The sequence below is a fragment of the Phodopus roborovskii genome, unplaced genomic scaffold, assembly GCF_943737965.1.
Source record: "Phodopus roborovskii unplaced genomic scaffold, PHOROB, whole genome shotgun sequence".
Classification (NCBI taxonomy): Eukaryota; Metazoa; Chordata; class Mammalia; order Rodentia; family Cricetidae; genus Phodopus; species Phodopus roborovskii.
This window is the reverse complement of record NW_026126558.1, coordinates 16,068,956-16,094,558: the sequence shown is the minus strand read 5'-3', so window position 1 is coordinate 16,094,558 and position 25,603 is coordinate 16,068,956. Positions and strand designations below refer to the sequence as shown.

At 38.9% G+C, this 25,603-nt stretch overlaps 1 protein-coding gene and 1 non-coding gene across 2 annotated transcripts in view; both read left to right on the top strand.

Annotated features, from left to right (window-relative positions):
* Cntnap4 (contactin associated protein family member 4) overlaps positions 1-25,603 on the top strand; it is a 274,098-nt gene that overhangs the window by 166,602 nt on the left and 81,893 nt on the right. Inside the window, exons 8-10 of the mRNA XM_051201516.1 lie at positions 2,681-2,942; positions 11,934-12,083; positions 18,238-18,409. Coding sequence (XP_051057473.1) covers positions 2,681-2,942; positions 11,934-12,083; positions 18,238-18,409 — 584 coding nt within the window. The remainder of the gene's footprint in view (positions 1-2,680; positions 2,943-11,933; positions 12,084-18,237; positions 18,410-25,603) is intronic.
* LOC127234765 (U1 spliceosomal RNA) lies at positions 23,635-23,800 on the top strand. Its single transcript, XR_007835593.1, has one exon. It is a non-coding gene; the product is annotated as a U1 spliceosomal RNA (small nuclear RNA).

Below are 25,603 nucleotides of genomic sequence, written 5' to 3'. Positions count from 1 at the left end.
GAAATGTCCAGAGACCTACAAAGGTGACCCCAACTAACAAACTGAGCAACAGTGAAAAGGCTACTTTATATGCCCTTTCCTGATAATGAGATTGATAACTAACTTACATGCCATCATAGAGCCTGCATCTTGTAGCTGATGGAAACAGAAGCAGACACCCACAGTTAACATTGACCTTAACTCCTGGAATCCAGTTGCAGAGAGAGAGGGGTGATAAGGAAAGGGGTCAAGATCAGGCTACAGAAACCCACAGAGCCAGCTGACCTGAATAAGGGGGAGCTCATGGGAAACTAGCATTATACTGACTCTGACCCCCTGAATGTGGGTCTCAGGTAGAAGGCCTGGGCAGATTAAGGGACCTCTGACAGTGGCACCAGGATGTATCCCTGGTGCACGAAAGGACGTTGGGAGCACATTCCCCATGGAGGGATACTCCCTTAGCCTAGAGACAGGAGGGAGGGCCTAGTCCCTACTCCAAATGACTTGACAGATTTTGATGGTCCCTCCTGGAAGGTATCACCCTCCCTGAGAGTGTGTGGGGGATGAGATAGGAGGGGAAGTCAGGGGACATGGGAAGGAGGGAGGAGGAACTGGGATCGATATGTAAAATAAGAAAAATAATAAAATAAAAAAATTGTTTTTATTTCTTTAAGAAGTTATTCCCTGACTAGGTCATTGGATGAGCTCAGTTTCTGGAATCTGTTAGCATTCTTGTGTGTTCACAAGCAATTAGAAACACTTCTGTTTCTCATGGCCATTCATAACAAATAATTTATAGATTGTTACAACATTGCAATTGCCAGCCTGTCTAGATAGTGGGATTGTCTAGGCTCCTTTATACAGTTAGAGCATTTAGGTCTAACTGTTGGTCATAGTTCAGACAGGGAAGCAACAGCAGAGTGTTTTAAACAGGGTACCTTTCTCCTAATGTGAAATAAGGAGTTAGTAGAGGAAACAGGAAGTGACGGCCTGGCACAGGAAGGTTGAAGATCAGATGAGTCACTGACTGAAGCTGAGCTATGAATGGACAAATTGGACTTGGCAGAGTATTTGTGGCTTATTCAGGCAGCATTCTTGAGGTGTCTATAGGAGATGTTGCCTCTGGGTAGCTTTTGTGTTTAAATTTCCATAACACACACCTGAGGTGGGCATCAGTTTGGTTTGTTGCTGTCCAGCAGGACCAGACGTCTTGATAAATAGGTGGTACAGAGTGGAGGAGAGCAGGACAGTGGAACAAACCAGCATCTCTGTGCTTATAATCCTGTCCATATTGTGGTGGGGTAGGCATATGAATGCTTTTGGTGTATTTGTGGATGTGTGAAATTGGAGGCTGGAAGTTGCTATATTCAGAATCATCCTCAATCACTATTCCACCTTGTTCATTGAAGCTGTATGTATCAATCAAGCTCAGAGCTTGCCTGTCTATTGCTAGCCACATTGCCCTGGGGATCTTCCTGTCTCTGCTCACAGAGGCTAGAGTTATAGGTGGCCTCCCTGTCCACCTAGAATTTGTGTGGGTTTCTGGGGATGCAAACTCCAGAAGTCAAATTTGCACTGCAAGTTCCTTGACCATTGGATATATTCCCAGTCTTAAATCTAGCTCTTTGGCATGGGTTCTGGAAGATGAGTCTTCTTGCTAAAAAGCAAGCAGTGGTTACCACTACAGGTTTATGCTCATCCTTCACTGTACATAATTCCCAATACCTTTGGGGAAAAATGGCTGGTGCTCTTCTTCTGACATTCAAGCATCATTCTTGGTTTTCAGGGAACTTTTACCTAGAATCAGACAATGATTGAAATTCTGGTATTCACAGTTTCCACTTTATTACTTTGATAATAAAATGCCAATGTAAATAGATTTTCATTAATTTCTTTCATTGCTTAAAATTCAAAATATGTAAATTTGAATCTCACATTGTGTAGAAAATCCCAGAGAACATCACTGGAATATTTATTATGGAAAAGATTTCATTCCCAGTTCTCAGTGAATTCATGTACTATATATGTTCCTAACATCCAGTAAAAGTTTTATTTTCATTACTGTTTTATTATAGGGAGATAATTTAAGGAAATATAGACAAATGTGTGTGTGTTCCATCCAAAATAATGTTCCTATACAACACTTGGGCAAAGACCCACTCTATTCATGGGCAGGAAGAGATAGCTACCCAAATAAAGCTTAGGGTCAAACCAGCAGATAGCTGCTCCCATCTCCACAGGGTTTGATTATCTTAAAATTCTCTTTATTTTATAAGTGAGTATGGATGTCAGCAATTAGCATTTTGTGTTTTTAAGCTTTTAACATTTCACAAACATACAACATAACAGTTGTATAAAGTAAAAGTTCAATTTTTAACAGAATCATTTTTATTTGTTTGTTGGACCAAGATCCCCAATCCCCCCCCCCAAACACAAAAGTGTTTATTCTTTTTGATAAAGTTGATCTCATTGGCTTTTCAAGTCTATACAAAAGTTGAAGAATGTGGAGAAAACCTAGGAACATTCTTCAAGAACTTTTAAGATAAAAGGCAAATATTTGGACCTTCATGGTACAGCAAATTGTTTTTAAGCTAGAATAATATGAGACTGATAATCAGACTTCACAAGTATTTAAATTCCATCCCATGTGGGCAGCAATGAGCTGAATACCTACCTACCTGCTCTTGTCCTCTGTCCTCAGGGAAATACATCGTTTTCTTGCTCACAACCACAGTCTGTGCCTCTGACTTTCCTGAGCACCAGGAGTTACTTGGTACTCTCAGCATCTTCCAAAGAGGAAGCCGTCTCAGTCAGTTTTCAATTCCGAACCTGGAATAAGGCGGGGCTTCTGCTCTTCTGTGAACTGCAATTGGTTTCAGGTGGTCTTCTCCTCTTGCTCAGCGATGGGAAACTTAAACTGAATCTCCACCAACCAGGAAAGTCACCCAATGACATCACAGCAGGTAATAAATGTATTCCTGCAGGCAAAGCATATGGGTTTGAAAGATTTCATTATCTCTGTGTCCCCTCTCCATAAATTTCATGCATAATCAAAAATTAATATTTGTTTAATAAGTGGAATCTTGAGTTAATAAGATTATCACTACCCCTTCCTTGGAGAAACTTGGTTCCAATTTTTCTTCTAAATATGATTACAGTGTTCAAAATTTTTATTAACATAGTTGATAATGATGAGGGAATAGAAATTTCTACCCATGACCCTTTCACTAATTCAGACAAGTCTTCAACCTAGCAGGAAGAAATGAATTTTAGTGTAAAAGTGAATGGCACTGCAACAGACAAGTAAATTGACAGAATGACTTTCAGTGAAAAATTAGACTGCTAAATAGCTATTGTCCAGCTTGGCGTGGAACATGGTAGAGGCCACAGGGGTACCTATATCTATCTGTGTCATCATACTAGTATTCAAATGTACCTTTTAATGGTTGGATACATTTTTACATAGACAAAGATTTGTGAAGAATTTGCCACTTGGGTACCAATTGAAGTGGTCTGCTTTTGTGTATAATATGATATTCTCTTATCAACTAGAGGTAATAAAAATAAGGTGACTTTATATGTGTCTTGAAAATGGATGTTCAGTCTAGGTCAGAGGGATATATTTGTCCCTTAGTTAAAAATATATAGCTCTCCTATTGGGCCCCCAGACTGATAGCTGGGAATCCAGCATGGGACTGACTCAGGTCCCTGAACATGTGCCTCAGCTAGAAGGCCTGAGCAGTCTAAGGGACCTCAGACAGTGTAACCAGGATTTATTCCTGGTGTACAAAAGGACTTTTCGGGCAAATCCCCCATGGAGGGATACTCCCTCAACCTAGAGATAGGAGGGAAGTCATAGGCCCTACTCCAAATGACTTGACAGATTTAGATGACCCCTCCTGGAGGGCATCGACCTATATGTGGAGTGGGGGAGGTAGGAGGGAAGGGTGGGAGGAGTACATGTGAGAGGGAAAGAAGGAGGGAGGGAGAGGGAACTGGGATCTATATGTAAAATAAAAAATATATAATTCTCAATAAGTTAAAATAATAGGAAAAACACATCTACAAATTCATGGTAAGTGGTGCTTAGTTAGGCTTTCTGTGGCTGTGATCAAAGAACCATAACCATAGGGAATGAGGGGAGAAGGTTTACTCTACTTACACTTCCATACCACATGCCATCTGTGGAGAAGGTCAGAGCAGGAACCCGGATGCAGGAGCTGATGGAGAGGCCATGGAGGAGTACTGCTTATGGCTTTCTCCTTATGCCTTCCTCAGTCTGCTTTCAGAGAGCACCCAAGACCAGTAGACAAGGAGTGACACCATCTACTGTGAGCTGGGTCTTCTCTCATCAAGCATCAATTAAGAAAGTGTACCACAGACTTGTCCACAGGCCTATGTGGTAAGGGCAGATTTTCATCCAAGGATCCCTCTTCCAAAATGGCTGTAGCTTGTGTCAACTTGACATGAAGCCAACCAGCATAGGGGCCTATTGTTTGTATATTTTTATTGCCATTTGTGTTCCTGTATCACTGCAGTTCAAGTGAGAGTGCTAGAAAGTCAGTATTAATTATAATCTTTGAGAGGTACTATGCTGTGATTTTTTTTTTATGCAATGTTCAATGTGGTGGATTTGTAGTCTGGACAAAAGGAAATAAATTAATCAGTGTCATATGAATAATTAAGAGTCTCCTAAAATGAGAGTCTAAAAATGTAAGCTTGTCATTAGTGTGTAGTGTATTGTGATGTATTTGACGTGCTCTGAAGTGGTTACAGCCATAGCCTAATTTTCAACTTCTTAAGGAAACTGCTTCAGTACAACATTACTGTAGTGAACTGCATGAAGCTAGCTCACTTCCAACCTCTTCACAGGAATGTGTGGTTAATAAATTACTAGGTATAGGTCTGCATAGAATACCCTGAGTGATTTTAAAATCTCTAAATGAATGTTTGAATACAGACACGGCATAATCCATTATGATATCATTTGACTTTATATGACTATTTTCATAGCTTATAATAAGGAATCTAACTATGAGTGCCAGGTTGGTAAAATAATCACATTGAAAATAGCAAATGTTGGCTAGTAACTCTCACCACTCTTTTTTTTTTTACTAGTTTTTCTCAAAATTATATATCTAATAACTACGATTATTGAAGCTATCCTTATATAATTCTAAGATCTAATACAATATAATACCAATCCAATGATTATACATGACTTAATTGAAAGTCATTATAAGACAGCAATTGATTTGATTGTCAAACATTATGAACTATACCCCAAGTAGGGTATAGTATATATGTTAATTTTTATGAATGTCAGTGAAGCAAAAGCTTTTTTTAATTTACAAATAAATTGCTTAAATGATAGTTGAGTGCTTGGTCAGTTTCTTGTCCCATAAGAAATGATCTTTAACTAGGGATCATTTGAGGTATTATACTAAAGCTTTTCATTATATAAGGACGGCCTAAGCTTTCATAATTATTAGTCATAGAAATTCCCAATTCTGAGTTTGAAAAATTCAAAATATTTTTACCTTTCTAGTGAAAAAACTAAATTATATAGAGAAAGAACTGAATTATGCATATATTTGAATTATCAGGATAAATTTATAATGAAATGTACAATTGGAAAATTGTCATTTGGAATTATTTGAAAATATTATGTGAACCTAAGCCATTCTTGAAATATTAATAATAGTATATTAGCTTAAATCATGAGACATTTTAGTAGTGCTTTGCAATCCCTCATGACACAAGATGTTTTCATCTCTTGTCACTGTTAAAGAAGTGAAATCAAAACCAATCCAGATGACATCAAGGACCTAATGTAACAATAGTTACATTTTCTTACTGAAAATTAAATTCTTTGTTCTCAAATTTGAAGTTCCTACAATGGTTCTAGTATTTTGCCTAATGGTGAAATCAGTTCCATGAACAAACTTTTCAGCCCCATAGCAGAACCTGCCTGTGGTAAACCTGCATATGTGTCTGAAATGTGTCTGCTGTATTGATAGACACTTGCACTCCTTGTGTTATTGGCAACTCCCTTAGTGTGTCCTCCCAGGAAAAAAAAAAGCCATCTTTTCAGTCCATCTCATCCCCTTTCCTTGGGAACCCCTCCTCTCTTCACACTGTAAACCTGTCACCTTTAAACTCCTGCCCTCCACTGAAATGATAGTTACCAGTGACCCCCATATTTTCACCTGGACAGGAGCTATCTAGTGATCTGGGCCCTTAATTCTGGCCAGTGACGATAGTTAGTAAATGTAGGATTCCTGGTGATTTCAGAGTGCTGAGATATATTTGGGACTGGGCTCCACTCCTCAGTGGCTCCTTGAGTGATGGCACACATATAATTGCCTTTTGCACCTTTGCAGAGGATCTACCCTAAGTGGCAGGCTTAGTGTTTTTCTTTATCCATCTTCCTTTCTAGATGCCTGTTACAGACTTAGCAGAGGCTGAGGGCAGCTGAGCTGTTGGATTGTTTCTATAGCAATTTACGACAGGCCTGCAGATTGCACAGGAGAAGGCAGATAAAAACTTCTTACTTCCTGCTATAATTTATGTAACAGTTATGTGGTTTGAGTCAGAGACAAGGGTTGAGAAGAGAAGGTTCTAGAACAATTCTATTCTCTCCACCACCTACAATTGCAAATACTTTCATTTATTATTCAATTCTTGTATTTGCAGTAGACAGTGTTCCGCCAACCTAAGATTGCCTTTGAACATATTTGCAGTTTGAACACATCGAGTCTGTTGCTTGTTGCAAGAAGAGAAACGTACACTGAAACTCACATGAGCAGCTTGACACAGAAGTATTAAGAATGACATAAAATTTGGGGCTATGTTCTTTGACTAGCGTCATCTAGAAAGCAAGCATTTGCTGGAGATTAAATGGAAACAGGGATAATTCTATGATTTGATAGTTTTGTAATCTTAATCTAGGACAATGGAAAAAATGAAATAATGCTGAAGTAATTGACAGAAGAGAAATGAATAGTTGCAGAAGCCATTTCAGAGTGGGATTAACATTCCTAGCAGAAGCAGTGTAAGGGAGGAAGCTTTAGCTCATGGCTTTGGGGAGTTTCAGTCCATCTTGCTGGCATGATGGACAGGCATGTTGGAGCAGCATACTTCATCATCACAGAAATGTATGACACCAAATCTGGTCAGAAAGCAGAGAGGTCACATCTAGGGGGTGGTCTATAGCACCCCCCCAAAACAAGCTCCTGGTGATCTGCTTCCATAAGCTAAGCTTTATGTGTAACCTCTTGAAGGTTACACAGCCTCCAAAGCTGCATCACCTGGAGACCAATCTTTCAAACTATGACTCTCCAGTGGGAAATTATACATTCAGTGACAGTAGTTATTCACAATCCTCAGAGGAGGGAGAAGCTTGGTGTGTCTGTGGTTTATGCATTAATCTTACTTCCTTTTTGGGCTGTGCACACCCAATATTTTGTTTGTTCTTTTGATGTTTTGAGACAAGATCTTGCTGGCTTGCCTGGAACTTACAGCCCTTCTCTTGTTTCTGCCTCCTGGGTGCTAGGATTATATGCATGTACCACTACAAGTAGTCTATAAATGTTTTTGGTTTCTTCTCTTGATTCTATTGGCATATGCTATTGATGTTGGCATTCTGAGAGTTTACTTATGTTCAACTGGATAGCGCCAGTCCTTCTGGCCCTGCATGGCGCCCACCTATTCAGCTCAGCTTCCTTTTCACAGTTGATTGACATGAAGAAAAATAATGAGAGCACCTGACTTTAGGCAGAGAAAATTGTGGATTTTAGAATCAGGCAAGAAGTTCTGGCTTGTTTTTTGTTGCTTACTAGCTGGATAGCACCCAGGGTAATTGTTTGTTCTCCCTAAGCTTCGTTTTCTTCATACTTTAAACAAGGGCAATAACCATTGTGATGTAAATTACACAATACTTGGAAAACACCAAACAGTACTTGTGAACCATTATTCATTGTTGTAATTATTACTTTATTAATAGAGCAACAATACACTCACTCCCCAGATTCTAGTAAGTGGAGCCTGGGATATAGCTCAGTGGTAGGGTACTTGTCTCATCAGAGCCCTGGCCTTGATGCCTAGGATAGAAAAGGAATTATGAGTGATGGCTATTATGTTTTCAGTGTGAAATATCTGGTCCCTTTCTGCTTTTTTGCTTTGTTTTGTTTTCCCTTCTGGGATGGGAATAATCTGAGCTACACACCCCTGTCACTAGGAATTCTGAATTCTGTCTTGCCTTTCAGCCATAAACCACAATAAAACTTCCTTCTTTTAATCTCTCTCCGTCTGTCTCTCTGTCTCTGTCTCTGTCTCTGTCTCTCTCTCTCTCTCTCTCCCTCTCTCTCTCTCTCTATGTGTGTGTGTGTGTGTGTGTGTGTGTGTGTGTGTGTGTGTGTGTGTGTGTAGTACCCATAGAGGCCAGAAGAGTGTTTCAGGGCATCTGGAGTTATGTTAGGTTGTGAGCTGCCAAGTTCAAGTGCTGGGAACTGAATTTGGGTCCTTTGGAAGAGCAGAAAGTATTCCTAACCACTGAGCCATCTTTTCAGTCCTGTAAACTTTTCCTTTCTTAAGTCACTTCAGTCAGGTGTTCTGTCACAGTGATGAGAGAATAACTGATAAGATGGCAATAGTACTTATATGTAATATAATTAATAAGGAAAGAAGTACAAGTTCACAGTTTCTTCCTTTAACAGTAGTATGGCCTTTCAAAGGGAACACTTCTTTTCAGGCTGGGAGGTAGAAAAGTGAAGTAGAGTCTGATTTACTAGGTAGGGCTAGTTGAAGTATGTTAAGGATCACCCATATTTTAATTTGAGCACTCCATCCTGTTGACAGGCAATAAGTCTCCTCCATGGGTAAATGATGTCTATTACACAAAATTTAAGCTTTATAAAGACCTCTCTGAAAGTGGGGCCCCAGTTCATAACCTGCTGGCTTGTTAAATGGATACATTTCATGGTGCCAAATTGCCGAGTGGGTTGTCCTGCCAATCTTTTGTTCATAATCAAACTTGGCTTCCATATGGAAAGTAGGATTCCAAAGGCCTCCCCAAGCCTTTGGTTTAATTCTGTCCCCTGCCCAATCAACAGATGCTCAGGGCACAGCTACATAAAGCATGATCCTTGGACCAACATGAGCTCTGTAAGCTTGTGTGAATCCACAAATACGAAATCAGACTTAAGGCTTTTAGAAATGGTTACTACACAAAGAAATCCCTGTAAAGCATAAGCACATGCTTAGAAGACTTTTTAATGTTTCCTTTTCAGTTTTTTATTTTATGTGTGTGGATGTTTTGTCTGCATGTTCGCCTGTGCACCTTGTCCATGAAGGGCCCCTGGAGGCCAGAAGAGGAATTGGATCTTTGGGGCTGGAGTTCCATATGACTGAGATGTACCATGTGGGTGCTGCAAATTAAACCCTGGTCCTCAGGAAGAGCAAGCAATGCTCTTTACCTCTAGCCATCTCTTTAGTCCCTAGACCTGCATTTTATATACCTTTGGTTTTATAATATCCATTTTATAATATGTTAGAAAAGTATCATTGTGCAAACACACCTTGGATCCCAGAATGTGGGAGGCTGAGACAGGATGATTATGATTTTGAAACCAGCTTGGGCTACATAATCAATCTCTGTAAGCTGAAGAAGAAAGCAAATCAGGGCTGGAGTGATGATTCAGTGGATTAAGCATTTGGGAAACCAGAGTGAGGACTTGAGTTAGAAGCCCTGAACCCACTTAATAAAACCAGATATGGTAGCATGTATCTGTCATCTCAATGCTCCTGTGACAGGATGGGAATCAGAGATGGGAGAATCCCTAACAGTTAGCAAAGCAGCCAGGTTGGCATGTGCCTCAGTGAACAACAAACAGACTTTCAAAGAAGTGGAGGAGAGGACTGGCACCAGAGGTTGTCTGACCTCCATGAACACAATGTGTCCTGTATTTGCCAGCATTCACACAGGCACAGACACAGGTACTCACTCATTCACAGTCATTATAGAATAGATTGGAAACTGGAAACTTCATCAGCATAGGCATTTGAAAAGTAAACTCTACAAATAAAAGAATATGTAAGGAGAAACAACAGATTGAGCCATTCATGTGGGACGTGTCTGTAATTTGTGGAGAAGTTAGGGGGACACACGGGGATCAGAGTCGTAGCTGGAAGCACTTGCACTTGTGGATTAAGTATGTGAAATTTTGTCCCTCTGAGTGCTGCCTCCTAAAGGAAGAGCTGGAGGGACAGAATGGGGACACTTGATGGATTTATTCCAGTCTTACTCAGTCATGGGTTCTATAACTCTATTCTATCTTTTAAGTAGAGTTCTGTGTCAGAAAATTGTATAAAAGTATCCAATCTGCCTTCTTCACTTCTGTGTCTGAGCATCTTTCATGTAGTAATCCAGATTTGGGTCCTGAGAAAATTCTTTTATTGGGTTATAGAATAGTGTGCTTTCAACCCTAGGTAGAATTTGTACCCCTTTTAGTACATCCATGACAAATGATGTTACAAATTTAAATGAGTTTGGGTGTGTTCTCAAACTGCAATTGTGAGGGAAATTCACTCAGCATAATAAGGCAACTACAAATGACTCTCTGGGTTTCTTAGGGCCTTATTGTTCTCTGGCTGTAGGACTGACTGGCAAATCCACCATAGAGAGTTTAGCTTCCTTATCCCTACTTAACCTTGAACACAGCTATTGTAGTTCTAATTGTTTTTGAGAGGAGGGACAATGACTTGAGTGTCACCTTAGGAAGAGCTAGAGACTGTGTTTTAGTGGAAGCTCCTTGGTTTTTATTATAGCAACATGATGTTTATATAAAATTGTGAGTCTAATTAGAACTGTGTATATTAGATACAAAGAGAGTGAAAGAGATAGAACAAACAAGAGAGACAGAGAAGGAGAGAGGGAGGGAGGAAGAGAGTGAATCAATTCTAAGTTATTTTGACAGTCATAGTAAATAAATTCCCATGAAGCTAAATCAAGGAATGCCAGACATCAGGCTGTTACTCCTAAGAGGAAAAATGTTCCTGTGAGCCTCTTGTCACAGAGATTTTTCTCCATCAATCTCAGGTGGAATCTATGTCCTGTGTATTAAACCTTATTTTTAATCTATATGGGGTTCTTTAGAAAGATATTTAATATATAATATATTGTTTTAATGTCTTTATTGTGTGATAATTTCATATAGGCATCAAATGTGTTTTAATCAAATCTATCTCCCATTTTTTCTTCATCCCCAACAACTGCTTTTCCCTTCCACATGTGCTTGTTTTAAAACATCCTCTGAGTCTACTTTCCAGTTTGTAGGCACATGGACTACTACTTTGAAGTTGTGGTTTATACCATCCTAAAAACTCCTCTCTCTCTCTCTCTCTCTCTCTCTCTCTCTCTCTCTCATATTCAACTTACTATGTTTTGTAGGCTGGTTTCAAACTCTTATATTATCCATCCTCTTATATCATCCATCCTCCTAAGTGGTGGGTTTATATGTATATCCTTCACATTTGGTATGGGGGACAATTCAAATGGCATCCTGTTATCTGTAGCTTTACCTTCCATAGCTTCAGTGACTGTGGCTAACTATGGTCTGAAAATACTAAGTGGAAAATTCCAGAAGTAAGCAGTCCATAGGGCTTAAATATTGCATACAGTTTATTTTCTATTCTAGTCTTAGTTACTACTGCTAATGGTTGACTGTGCCTAATTTGTAAGATGTACTTTGTCATAACCATGTCTATGCAGACAAAGACACAGTTTATATATGTGGTCCAGGCATCCCTGGGTGTCTTGTAATATGTGCCTCAGGGAAGGTGAGCCTTCAGTAGATTCAAGTATTCCAGTCAATCTAAAATGTCTACTGCTGTCCACAAGTCACTGGCTGCTTTGTGTTTGCTGTTGAGAGATGTTCCTCTGCTCTTTTCCCCAGGTGCTGGCTTAGATGATGGTCAGTGGCACTCTGTCTCCTTGTCTGCTAAAAGGAATCACCTGAGTGTGGCCGTGGATGGCCATATCACCCCTGCTTCTCCGTGGCTGGGGCCTGAGCAGGTTAATCCAGGAGGCACCTTTTATTTTGGAGGTAAGAAAAGGAGTCTGATCATGTGGTTCATTGAATCACATTTTTGTTCCACTCCTGTGTCTTAGGGCTGGTATCTCCTATGCCTTGGGCAGTGCTAACCCTGCTAACCCAGGACTAAATTTTAACTCTCTTTAAACATGGAAATGTTGAGGGGATCAAAATGACAAATTATGACCTCAAATGAATTCCTATAAAGCAGACTTCCTTATGCTTATAGTTTCTATAATGAGATTTATTTTAAGTAGGCCACTTTCTTCAGTTCTTATTTTCAAGCCTTGTTAGATTGTCCTAGTGTTAAATGGCCCTTGTACATTATCTTCTGATTTGATGGGCTGATGTCACTGTGGTGTTTTTCTAATCTGACTCTTAGCTTCCCTAGAGCTGTCTTACTGCTTCTGCACTGCCCAGTACAAAAAGCAGTATTATTCCAATGGAAAAATACTTTAACCTGATTAGTCAGAGCAACTCACTCTCTTTGCTAAAGAAAAACAAATATATTGGTGCATTTGATAAAATCAGGTCACCAGCCTTCAGCATCAGCCTTTTCCTTAGGGAACAGGGACAAAGTGTTTAGCCGTCTCATGGATGGTTGACTGAAATAAAAGCTTGGCAAAGCAAAGTCATGGCAGGAGAAGGAGCTTTTACAACTGAAATGGAGGCAAGCATTCTCACATAAGGACTACAGTTTAGTATTACCATTGTTTGGCTATTGTGTGACTATAGTTTAGTGGTTGCTAGGGAGATACATCAGTGTTAAAAGTTCACACTGCTCTTCTAGTGGGTCACAGTTTGGTTTCTCACCCATGGCAGGCATCTCACAGCTGCCTGTAACTACAGATCTAGGGGATCTGATACCTTCAGCCTTTGATGCACATAAATATACCCACACAAACTTAAAAATGAAATAAATCTTAGAAATAATGACTAATTATAGAATCTTTTTTGATGTGGAATGATGATTTTCAATTTTCAATAATTACCAATAAAATGAGAATTATTTTCTAAGAACTATTGTACAAAACCATTCTGGGAAAACCCACAGAAACAGTTGACCTGAGCAAGTGGGAGCGCACAGATCCCAGTGTGACAGCTGGGGAGCCAGCATAGGACAGAACCAGGACCCCTGAATGTGGGTGTCAGTTGGGAGTTCTGGGCAGTCTATGGGGCTTCTAGCAGTGGAACCAGTATTTATCGTAGTGCACAATGGGCTTTGGGAGCCCATTCCCTATGGAGGGACACTCTTTCAGCCTAGAAACACAGGGGAGGGCCTAGGTCCTGCCCCAAATGATGTGATAGACTTTGATGATGCCACATTGGAGGCCTCACCCTCCCTGAGGAGTGGATGGGGGAGGGGAGTGGGATTGGAGAGGGAACTGGGATTGGTATGTATAATAAGATTGTTTTTAATTTAAATACAAATTAATTAATAAAAGAATTATTATAAAGATACAGACCAGTTCTGCAGAGGTTAAATGCAAATTAAAGAACAAATCAAAACAAAGTTGTTGGTATCCAGGCATCTATACTGGCCTGCCCTCAGGGTTGTGACAGGGTGCGCCCTCAGCTGCAGCCACTAAGAGCACCACCTGTGCACATTCACTACATTCCCTTTTAAAAAGGCCCTGTCTACTCCCATCTCCTCCCTGCCTGTCTCTCTACCTCCTTCTCTATCCTTCTCTCTCTCTTCTCTTCTGCAGCTCCTGTCCCCAGAGGCCTGTCTCCCCTTCTCCCTCATCACTTTTCCCATTCACTTTCCTCCAATAAAAAACCTTTCACCCACGCTCTGTCACATGGTCTCTTTCTTTCCTGCATTGCTTTTTAATATTACAATGAAAGTGAAACAAGGAAGAAGAAGAAGAAGAAAAAAAAAACAAAACAAAAAAAAAAAAAACAAAACAAAACAAAAAAAAAAACAAAGGGCCAGAGAGATTGACTTGGTGGTGGTTAAGAGCACTGGCTACTCTTGCAGAGGACCCAGATTCAGCTCCCAGCAACTATAAGGAGGCTCACACTACCTGTTACTCCATCCAGCCTCATGGAATTCAACACCCTCTTCTGACTTCTGAAGTACCTACACCCACATGCACACACCCACACACATGTATACATAATTAAAGTAAAATATTTAAGAAACAAAACTTATATAATCCAATACTGCAAAAGGCAACAAAAGATTAAAATTTTAAATGATATGATTGTTTCGCAGACTGAAATTTGTATTCTAAGCTGATTTACAAAACCCAGTGGATTTCATAGTTACCTATAGGGAACACAGTCTTCAATCAATAATAGGTATATGGAATAGGCTAACCCAGAGCTTTCAATCCAAAGGAAAAGATTTAGAACAGAGTAAGAGATAAGAAAATAAAAAGCACCCAACACCAAGCATATTGTTAAAGGATACAACATAAAAATAGAAGCTTGGATAAAACTGTTAATAAATCATGAAAATAGAATTGTCTTTCTTGCAGCATTTTATGTCCTCTATGTTCAGATTTAGTAATACTTGGCTGTTTTATGCATTTTCTCTGGCTATTGTGTTCATTCACACCATAATATTTGAGAGTAAAATATATGCATGCTGTATTTTTGTTTATTATGATACACGTGTCACACTCTATACTATTCTAAAATGGTTTGGATATGCCAAGATTTACTGAAATATTGCAAAGTTACACAGAGCTTTATAAACACCCCACATATACTTTACTTTATTGTCCATGTTTAAGATCATATGTATATTTAAGGAATACCAATGACTTTTTTGGTGTATTTTTGTTTATACAAGTGTGAATATGGTACACACACACACACACAAACATGTACAGGTGCAAGTGACTACTGGTGTATGTGAAGGCCAAAGAATGTTGTCAGGCATTTCACCTTATTGCTCTACAGCATATTCCTTTGAAACATGGTCTCTCCTTGAACCTAGAGAGAGGCTGTTATCCAGTAAGCTCCAGAGATCCTTGTATCTCTACCTATTTCCATAGTACTTGGGTAAAAGTCATGTGCAATGTTATGCTTAGCTCTTATTTGACTTCTGGGGATTTGTACTCAGTTGCTCATGGTTGTACAAGTACTCTTATACACAGAACCATCTCCTAATCCCTCTAACGACATTAATAAATTCCAAGTCTTCTCTTGCATATTTCTCCTTAAGAAATAATAAGCTTATCATGCATGTTTGTACCCCTAGGACATCTCAGATGACCACTATCTGAATTAAGAGTTCATTTTAGTTTCCTGTTATTTATAAATTTCTAGCTGAAAGTTTTGTGTTCCTCCAAAACATTGTGTCACAGTTTTTCACCACTGAGAATCTTTTGTTTATGTAGAAAGGGATCCCTTTATCACTGGAGCTTAATTTATCTGGGTAGAACACAGTTCTGCAGCAGTTAATTCTTTACCAGTTGATAGGCATGATTTAAAATAAAAATCCCATGCTCTGAGAAACTACCCAAGGACTCTCCTTGGCTTGCCTCCAAATTCAACCTCAAGTTCAAAGTTATGGTGTCAAAATCCAGTCATACTAACCCAGCTGTCATACTCTACTGTGAAGAGTTCATCTGCCAAAACAGCCTGGGCCTGGGTTCTTTCTCTACTCTTGTCTTCAGAGTGCCTGCCTCAGGGATGTTAGAATGGAGGGCTACTTCTCAAAGAACAGAGGTCTGTATGCAACACAAAACATTCACTATTTACCCAGTCTTGCTCACCTTTCTCGTAACCTTTCTTCTTTCAGATGAGTGTATTTCAAAAAATCAGCGAGCACTGTGGAACACTGCTCAGCTTTGATCATTTATAAGCCAAACATTTTAAATCTTGGTTTTCCACATGGAGGATAGATGCTTGTGTAATTACTGTAAATTCCTTTATGTAATCTTTTTGATGGGTAACACAGCATGTGTCACAAACCAGGGATGCCAACTGAGATGCAGAATTCTCACATTCAAGTTTCCTGTATAAAGCAAGCATAGGATATCCGAGGACCAGGCCATACCACTATGAAACAGCATCTCACTTCTGGAACAGCAGCATATGGTGGCAATTTATGTGTCATCTCCAGAGGTACTTAACACAATGACTTCCTCTGGTAATGGATCCAGCCATCAATTCAGCATTAAAACTTCTCCAGCAACCTTCTTACTTTAAAACTTTCATCTCAAATGGATACAGTGGTCAATTTCTCCCTGTTTTGCGTTATATTACCCCATTGTTTCCTCCTCAAAGGCTTCAAAGACTAACTAGACAAACCTGATTGAACCCTTCTTTATTTTTGAAATTTCTTGCTTGATGAGCATTGCATCCTGGAATATGAAGTACCCATGATCTGACTCTTGACTTTGTCTACAGGTTTATTTTCTTTCTTTGTGATTCAATTTACCTCATCTTGTTTCCTATAGATATACTGCATGATTTAATACATTGTAAAGTAGGTTGAGATATGTTAGGCAACATCAGCCGCAGAAGAGAGTAGCCAAGTTGTTTACACTCCTGGTGTATGGGAACTGTCAAGTGTTCTTGAACTATTATCCTTTCTGCTCTATCCTGTCATTCTTAATTGGGTAATAGGTCATCTACAAGAAGATTGCAAAAAACTTTGTGTGCTTTGTGGCTTTTCCTGGGAAAATTGAGCAAAAGTGTCTTTGCTCCTAATGGGACACCTACAACAGACCAAAGAAATTAATTCAAGTGTAGCTCATGAACCAATGGGTGTGTTGGAGCTCTTTACAGCTCTTTACCAGAACATGGGTGGTTCAAAGGCAGCTGCATTGCAGAATGCTTACTCTGGCATAGATGACTGCTCATTGAAGCTGTATCTCTTGTATTACATCAAGACTTCCAGGCAACTCCACCAGAACTGCTTCTCCCAGCAGCATTTTTTTTTTTACTGTTTATAACCTGGTGAAAGGGTGGGCCTCACAGTATTTTTATGATTGCTGTATCCTGTGAGCTTCTTTTATCCACTCTAGGAAGCATTTCATAGGTGGATATACTTATACAACACTATACTATGGTCCAGAAGAATATTAATTACTAGAAATGTATACATTACTATGTACCTCAAATTACTACTCAAAAAGCTGTGGTGATCTGTTGTTGATATATTAAATTTGAAACTTTGAAATTTGCATTAAAATCAAAATATCATATTTTAGAGTCCCTGCTAATAGTTTTAAATATTATTAGCTTTTCCTTGCCAAGTAAATGTATTTTGCTGGGAAAAGAAAGCATGATAGAGAGCTATCCTTGGTGAAAATATTGAATTGTAATGGAAATTTTCAGGTGGAAAACTAGCAGAGAGGAATTAAGAAGTTGCTGCTTCCCTTCTAATTCTGTGAAATTGTAGTGGTGGCTGACAGCCATAGCAGCAAAGAAAGATTGATGGAAAATATGTAAGTGAAATATATGTGCTCATACTCCATAAAATTATTTACTTCACTTGAATAAGCATTTAGAACATCATTAAACCCAGACTGTAATGGTTAATGTTATATTTGTTATTTAAATAATGAGAACAAATCTTAAATGTTAGAAACAAATTGACATAAAGAGAACATTCTTTGCTGAGCCAAAGAATAAATAAAATCAAACTGAAATATTTTTTTGACAATTGGCCATTTATATTTGTCAAATATATATGTGGCTCTTACATGTATAAGGAAATAAAGTATTTAATCAAATAAAGAGTTAGTAATTTTATTTTTGGTCACTATATCCCCTTTCCTAGTTAGCTTTAAGTACAAATACATTTCATTATTATCAATTTATTTTTTCTTAAAATCAGTGAATATTTATGCTAGTTTATATTTTGAGTTTTCTAGTCTAAAGACTAAGTTCCCTCATAAGTTATAGGAGATTCGACACTGCTGACTGACACATTTAGGATTTTAGAGCCAATAGCTAAACTTTTAAATTTAGATTAAGCTAAGTTGGTGCACACAATTATTCCAACTCTAGAGACTTCCTTTGCATTTTATGGAAAGATGATGCTTTGCATGAATTTAGATGAAACTAATAATGATTCTAGCGTGTTTATTTATCTCCACTAATGCAGACGATAATAAAATGTCTGTTTTATTTATTTATTTTTCTATATAAATTCTGCTGTGATGCTGAATTCTGATTTTCTGTAATGCTTTGTTCTCATCAGGTTGTCCAGACAAAAGCTTTGGATCCCAGTGTAAGAGCCCACTAGGTGGATTTCAAGGCTGTATGAGACTCATATCTATCAACAACAAAATGGTAGATCTGATAGCTGTCCAGCAGGGGTCCCTTGGCAACTTCAGTGACCTTCAGATAGACTCATGTGGCATCTCAGACAGGTAAGGACAGCCTCATATCTCTTCATTGACCTATTCAAAATTTTGATTTATATATATATATATATATATATATATATATATATATATAGATAGATAGAGAGTGTGTGTGTGTATTCTTTTCTCACTACTATCTGTTACACCAGAAATGAATTGTATCTACATTAAAAGTAAAATATAGACACATGTTGTAGTACAATCCTGTAATCCCAGCACTCAGGAGGCAGAGGCAGAGGCAGAGGATCTCTGTGAGTTTGAGGCCAGCCTGGTCTATATAACAAGTTCCAGGACAGGCTCCAAAGAAATGCAGAAAAACCTTGTCTTGAAAAATAAAAAAAAAAAAAAAAAACAAATTAAAATTAAAAAATTAAAATAAGCAAGTGTAGCAATTGCTTTATATAACATATTTCAAATAATAATATTAATAATAGGTATAAGATATATGACTGTTAATTACACATAAATATGCTACCAACCTATAAGAAGTGAGCATATATGTGTTGTGTGTGAGCATGGGTACACACATATACCATGTTGTGTTTGTGGAGTTAAGAGGACACCTGTGTGTCTCTTCTTGCCCCCTACCTTGTTTTAGAAAGGGTCTCTAGCTATCTGGAATATGAGCTTCCAGGAACTCTCTTGTCTCCATCTCTCAACCTCCTGTAGGATTTCTGAGGATATGGAAATGCTACCAGGTTGCATCGAGCTTTATTGGGGTTATGTGAATCTCAATGCAGGTTATTATGCCTATACTATACAGCAAGCAAGTTAACTGCTGTGCCATCTTCCCTGTCCTGCTATAGTTCTAGAAGGCCACAAATGTACAAAAACTAAGTCATTAAACTCAATACACTGTGTCACCCCAATAGTAAAATTGACTTTTAGATACAGAGACCTTTGTGGTTTGTTATCAAGCTGTGTTTGGATACCCCAATAGTTGGATCTATTCAGCAGAGGCAGGGGAGCATGACTTGTGCCTATTCTAATGTGCATTGTCACATCCCATTACTGTCCTCTGTGTGGGAGCAGGAGAATCACTGCCTCTAGAAATGCTTGGGGTGTTATCCTGATCAAGGTGTGAGAGTGACCCCATAAACTCAGTAGGAACATGGGCACAGGACATGGCAAAGCAGGATTTGATAGTTAATTGTACAGGATGAGCAACTTCTGACATAATAACCAACAGTTAGTAATAATTAAAAACTGTAGGTAGGCCTGGACAACTGTAGTGAAGGAATCATACCAGCTGTGCTTCTAACCAAGGCTGCCAATTTTAATTATTGAGTTTGATAGAGTGTCATGCCACTATAGTTTTAAATCCATGTACCAGGCCCTGAACTAAGCATATAATGATGATGAGTGTTTAAATCTACCCTCATGAAATCTTGACAGTGACTGTGTCTGAGGAATATGGAAGTTGAAGCATGGAGAGGTAAAGTTGACTAAGAAAACACAGAGCCCAGCCACCAAGACAGGAAATCAGAACTGCATCCATGCTGTGACATGCAGCCTCTCTGGGTGCATATTAGCATTATGGGTAGTTAATCTTTCATCCATGAATAATAAATGGATCATTCGATAGTTTAATGAATTACAATTTAAGATAAATGGTAACATTAAAATTTGACGGGAACATAATACAATACAATCTTTTTAATTTTTCACTTTTTAAAAAGTATAACTGGGGTTTGATCATGCCAGACCGCCTGAAACAGAGTACAAGGTGATCCTACATTCAAAACAGCTGGACAAAACAGCCCTACAGACTACAGCCAGGATATCTGAATCTTCTTCGAATCCCCCATGACAGTGCCCCTTACCAGCAGGAAGTAGTTTGGAAAGAACGACACCCAAATTCCCAAATATTGTGTATAAATGTTTGTTTTCATTTAATTGGACTTTGTTATATAAAATTAAATAAAATTAAAAAAAAGTATAACTGGGTTTAAGTAGTAGCAAAGTTACACATAAAGGCATAAATACAGAGACACTTACTTATGCTTACATAGCTCTTCATTAATGTGCTTTAAACTCATAATCCTCACACACTGTGTTTCACACACATATATACTCATTTACATGTCACATGACTGGACATGTTGATATATACATGGACATTCACATGTATGTTCATATAAACTATCATCATCATACCCATACTCCATAAAGTCATCTTCATGCTCTTTACATATACATGTATATTCTTTATACAGCCACCCAGTATACACTCTATTCTAGATGTGATTTCTTCCTCTTCTGTGGACATGAAGCAGGGTTCCCCTAAGTCCTGAGACTGTATTAGCTAAGGGACATGGCAGAATGAAAGGATTAATAGCTGTCCCTGTCCCAAATCTGGAGCAGGTGTTGCTGGGACACCCCTAGCTGGTTTGTCCATGTAAATACTTACTAAGTTGGCAGGATCTACGACATTTGTTTGGAGAACCTACTAATTATGCCTTTTGTTATCAACTCTTTAAGAATATCAAAAGACTGGTGAATGTCACTATCTCAGGCATTGACACCACATACCATTCCATGAAAGTTGTAGCTGTATGCTTAGTCTCAAATGGCATCTGACAGCAGACTTCTGATAAGAAGCAGGAGAAGGTTTGGACAAGATCCATCAATGTGGCCTCACTCACCCAGCACCTCCCTCCTAGCTTTACCAGCTCCATGGTTCACAACTCACAGACACTGGCCAACCCTTGGCCTTTCACTCCTAGTGTTCATTGTACCATCTTCTAGCGAGGCTCATCCTTCCCCTTTCAGTGTCTGAGTTTCTACCCCTAATCCTCTACTCTTGCCCTTCTCTTTTCCATGGAAGCCCATAAGCCTACCAAGCCTCTCTGAGCATGTTTGTTGCAAGCATTTGAATATGCTCATTCTATCTCTTCTGGCATAGAAAGCATGGCTCTGTGAAGAATAGCTTGGTGAGTGAGTTGTGTGAGGAGAGAGTTTGCATTAGTTACTGCTCTGAGGATGTGAGATGTACAGGTAACTAATGTTAGGTTCCCCTGAATGTGATAATGTTCTAGATCTAAATTCAATACCGTTCATTCCAGCCAAGCATTACATCCCATGAAAGCCTTTGAAATTGAAATTGTGTGGGACAGAGAATCTGGCTAAATGAAAATGTTGCCTGTCACTTCAGGTTTAGGTATGGCGATGGATATGTTTGTTCAAAGTCACATGCAATGAAAATCGTGATGGAAATGTCTAGGAAAAAGATTTAGAAGCCCGAGAAAATGGGTTGATGGATTGTTTTACTTTGTATTGGAATGACTAGCAAAGAGGAATGTGTACAATGCAATTGTTCAGAGCCCTTGGTGAGGACAAGAGCTCCACCATGAAGTGCAGATCACCTTAGGTTACAAGCTGGCAAAAATTACCATATAATGAATTTAGTAAAATTCACAATTCAGTCTTTCACATTTTATTTACGAATGTGAAAAGCCTTACCTGACTAGTTTGAATGGAGAAAAGTAGGCCCAGTTAGCCTTTGGAAGAAGGTCAACAAGAAACAATCTGTACACCATGGCGATTATAGACTTCCTTGCTTGAATTTTAGGCAAAAGCATTGAATCTGTCCCTTTGAAAAACAGTTTTGACAGCTTTTAAAGAAAGGTCACCTCTGTCCTTTTCTGATTTGATTATAAACTAAGATTACTGCAGTTTAATAGTTTTAAATATTTTTTTTTAAAAAACTAGATTGTCCTTGAGTTGAAATGCTCAAAAGTTAAATCAGTTATAATAGCGTGCTGAATGGGGCCCTGCAAATCTATTTCAGAATACGGAAGTATGTGTGAAATTAATGGGTGTAGAGGTTTATACATCATTTACTTTTTGGATCGCCGAAGAACAGATTCCAAAGAAGAACTGCTTTAAGATTGTGTTTGTGTGCCCTCTGTAGTGGCACAAGCACTTGGGAGAAAGAGGCAGGTGGATCTCTGTTGTTTGAAGGCCAGCCTGTTCTACATAGTGAGTTCAAGGACAGCCAGAGCTATAGAGTGAGACCCTGTGTCAACAACCCACCCCCACCAGAAAAATAAAGACTGTATGTATGAATACAAGGTCATGTTTGTAGTGAGTTTTTCTAGTGAGACTACAGGTGACCTCTCTCCTGTCTTGGATGGTTTGTTCTGTGTACAGTGGACATCTATTTTTTAATCAAGAAAAAATCAATAACACTATTTTCAGTTAACACTGGAAGAAGCCTATAAGCAAAGCGTCAGTTTCCCCCTTCAGCTGTGATAAAAGAAGATGCAGAAAGTCCACCACAAATCTGCTCTGGCAGGCTCTGGAGTTTATTTATTTTTTAATTGAAAATGGATGAGAGAAGTGGAAGCCTTGTCTCAATAAGATTCATTCTAATCTTTGAAAGGATCTATAGTCTAATCAGTTATATGAATCTAATCTGGAAGTTCACAATTGTCTTTTATTCCTGATATTTTGCCTGCGTTAGGAATATTGTCCCTAAAATACCTCTAAACCAAGTGCTATCTTTGACAGTTTTACTCAAGTGTGATGTTAGGGTTGGAGATGGCCCAGTCTGTAAAGTGTTTGCCTCACAAGTCCGGGCATGGTGGCATCCTTCTGTAACCTCAGCATTGGGGGTGAAGGTAGGGCAAAGACAAGTTGATGCCTAGAGCTCATTGGTCAGCCAGTCTAGCTAGCTAATGAACTTGAGTTCTATGAGAGATCCTGTCTCAGAAAAACATAGATGAGATGAAAAGCCATCAAGGGTCACCGGTGTCACCGGTGTCACCCTTTGGCCTCTATAGGTACATACACACACACACACACACACACACACACACACACACACACACACACACACACACGTGCATGTGCACCTACAAACACAAATGTATACACCACATGCACACAACACACACAACACACACACCATGGACCACACACATGCAGATTTTAAAAACATGTGGTGTCAGTAACTGTGGGGAGACTGAATGCTGCACTACCAGCAGTAGCCTGAGCGACCCTACATTAGTGATCTCCACTTAGCTAACATTAGAGTTTTGACTGAAAAGAGTTCAGGACAAGTCCAAGTGAATGGAGCTAATGAGTTTATTGAGAGAGGGGCAATAGTAGTACACACTTTTATCTAAGTATTGGTGTTTAGAGAGAAAGAGACACACGAAGACATGGGTGGGAGCTGAGAGATAAAGATTGAAAGGGAGAGGTGACTTTCTTTACAAAGACATACATACATACTTACCTGGCAGAGGAGACACCATGATCACAAAGTGGTTTTCCCAGGGCAAGACTGATCCATTGCACTCTGGATGTGCTGACCCCTGCGATTTCCCCAGATGCAGGAAACTCGACTGCATAATTTGTGGTAATGGTGTTCTGCATTCACACTGCACTCTCCCCTGAAAATAAAAAATAAAAAAACAAAAAGCAAAGACACACACACATACACACACCAGTGCATTCATGCATTCATGCACACACGAACACACATGCACACACCCATGGATAATTCTGTAGCTTCCTAAGTAATGTTGATCAAAGGATGCAATTTACAGCAAAGTTTTTTTTTTTAAACTGCACAAGCTAACAACCTAACTTATTTATTTTTCTTATCATAAATCATCTACTTCTGTGACAGAAACTGTAACATTTTTAGCATGTATGTTATTTAGGTTCAGGGAAGACAGGAATGCAGATACAGTGAAACTCAAAGGCATGTTAATTCTGACCCTGAGTAAGAATGTGTCAGGCTTTCATTTGGGATGTATCTATAAAAAATAAGCATGACATAGATTTTTAAAAATTTTAAATTACATTTGTATGTGCACTTTTGTATTCGTGTGTGTGTGTGTGTGTGTGTGTGTGTGTGTGTGTGTGTGTGTGTGCATGTGTGTTTTTCATGTGGAGAGCAGAAGATAGCTTTCAAGAATCAAGTCTCTTTTTATACCATGTGTGTCCTTGGAATCAAGCTCAAGTCACTAGGCTTGCAGCAAATGCCTATAGCCTCTGAGCCATCCTGCTAACCCCCTATGAAATTCTGAATGTGTCATTTGTGTTGAAGTTTCCTGACTCTTATTCAGCAGAAAACAACATAGATAGATTCTAGGACTAGCATTTTTCCTTCCTGGGGCCCTTATGTTCTCCTGTCTTCCCTTCCTGCCTCAGGTCTAAACAATTTAATGAAGACTTCTTTCCTAACAGCTGAGTGTCAATGTTACTTCTGTTTGCCATCCAGCACTTTTGGAAATTAATTAGATTCCTATCCATCTATGGAGATAGGATATTCATGTTGTATCATTGATATTTGCATCCCAGCATCTCAAAGGGTAGTTCTCCAGAGGGCTTTTCCTGGGTCTGGAGACTGATAAAAGGTTGGAGAAGATTTATTCTCAAAGGGACAAAGAGATAACTCACAACTTAAAGTTTGCTAATGGAAATGACCCAGGGAAAGGTAGGCCAGAAAGTATAGCCAACAAACAACTTAGGTAATGTTCATCCACGCTGAGCCAAAGATATTCCATCCATGTTGGAACCATCTTACTCCACCCAGAGTATTTTAGTCTACAGCAGAAAATCCCCAGCCTCTTCTCCACAAATTCTCAGACAATCCTCACTGTGTCCCTGTGCCAAATGACACATCTGACCCTTTGATTTTAAAAAGCAGTCTATTTAGATCCACACAATTTAATAACTATTTGTTTTCTAATGACTTAGTAACCTTGGGAGAAGTAACAGTAATCTAGACAGCAAAGGTACAGACAATAGACCACACAAGTCATAAAAAACTTGAAAAATTATACTAAACCAGGTTTAGCTGTCTTTGCCACAAAAACAAACAATGAGAAATGTTAGGTATCTAGGAACTGGAAATGTGGCTTATGAGTTAAAAGCAAAGGCTACTTATGGCATGGACCAGTGTTTGGTTATTAGCATCTATCTCAGGTGGTCCATAGCCACCCAAAACTCGAGCTCCCAGGAACCCAATGCCCTCTTCTGGCCTCCTCAGCCACCTGCACTCACCACGCACAAATACACACACACACACTTAAAAATGAATAAATCCTAAAATATTAAGTGGATATGTGATATGATGTATATGTATACATATATATAATGTAATCTGATTCATTATGTAACATTTTTATTATCTGTAGCATCATGCTGTTTTTCAATTAATATACACCATTTTTAAAGGTTAAGTGG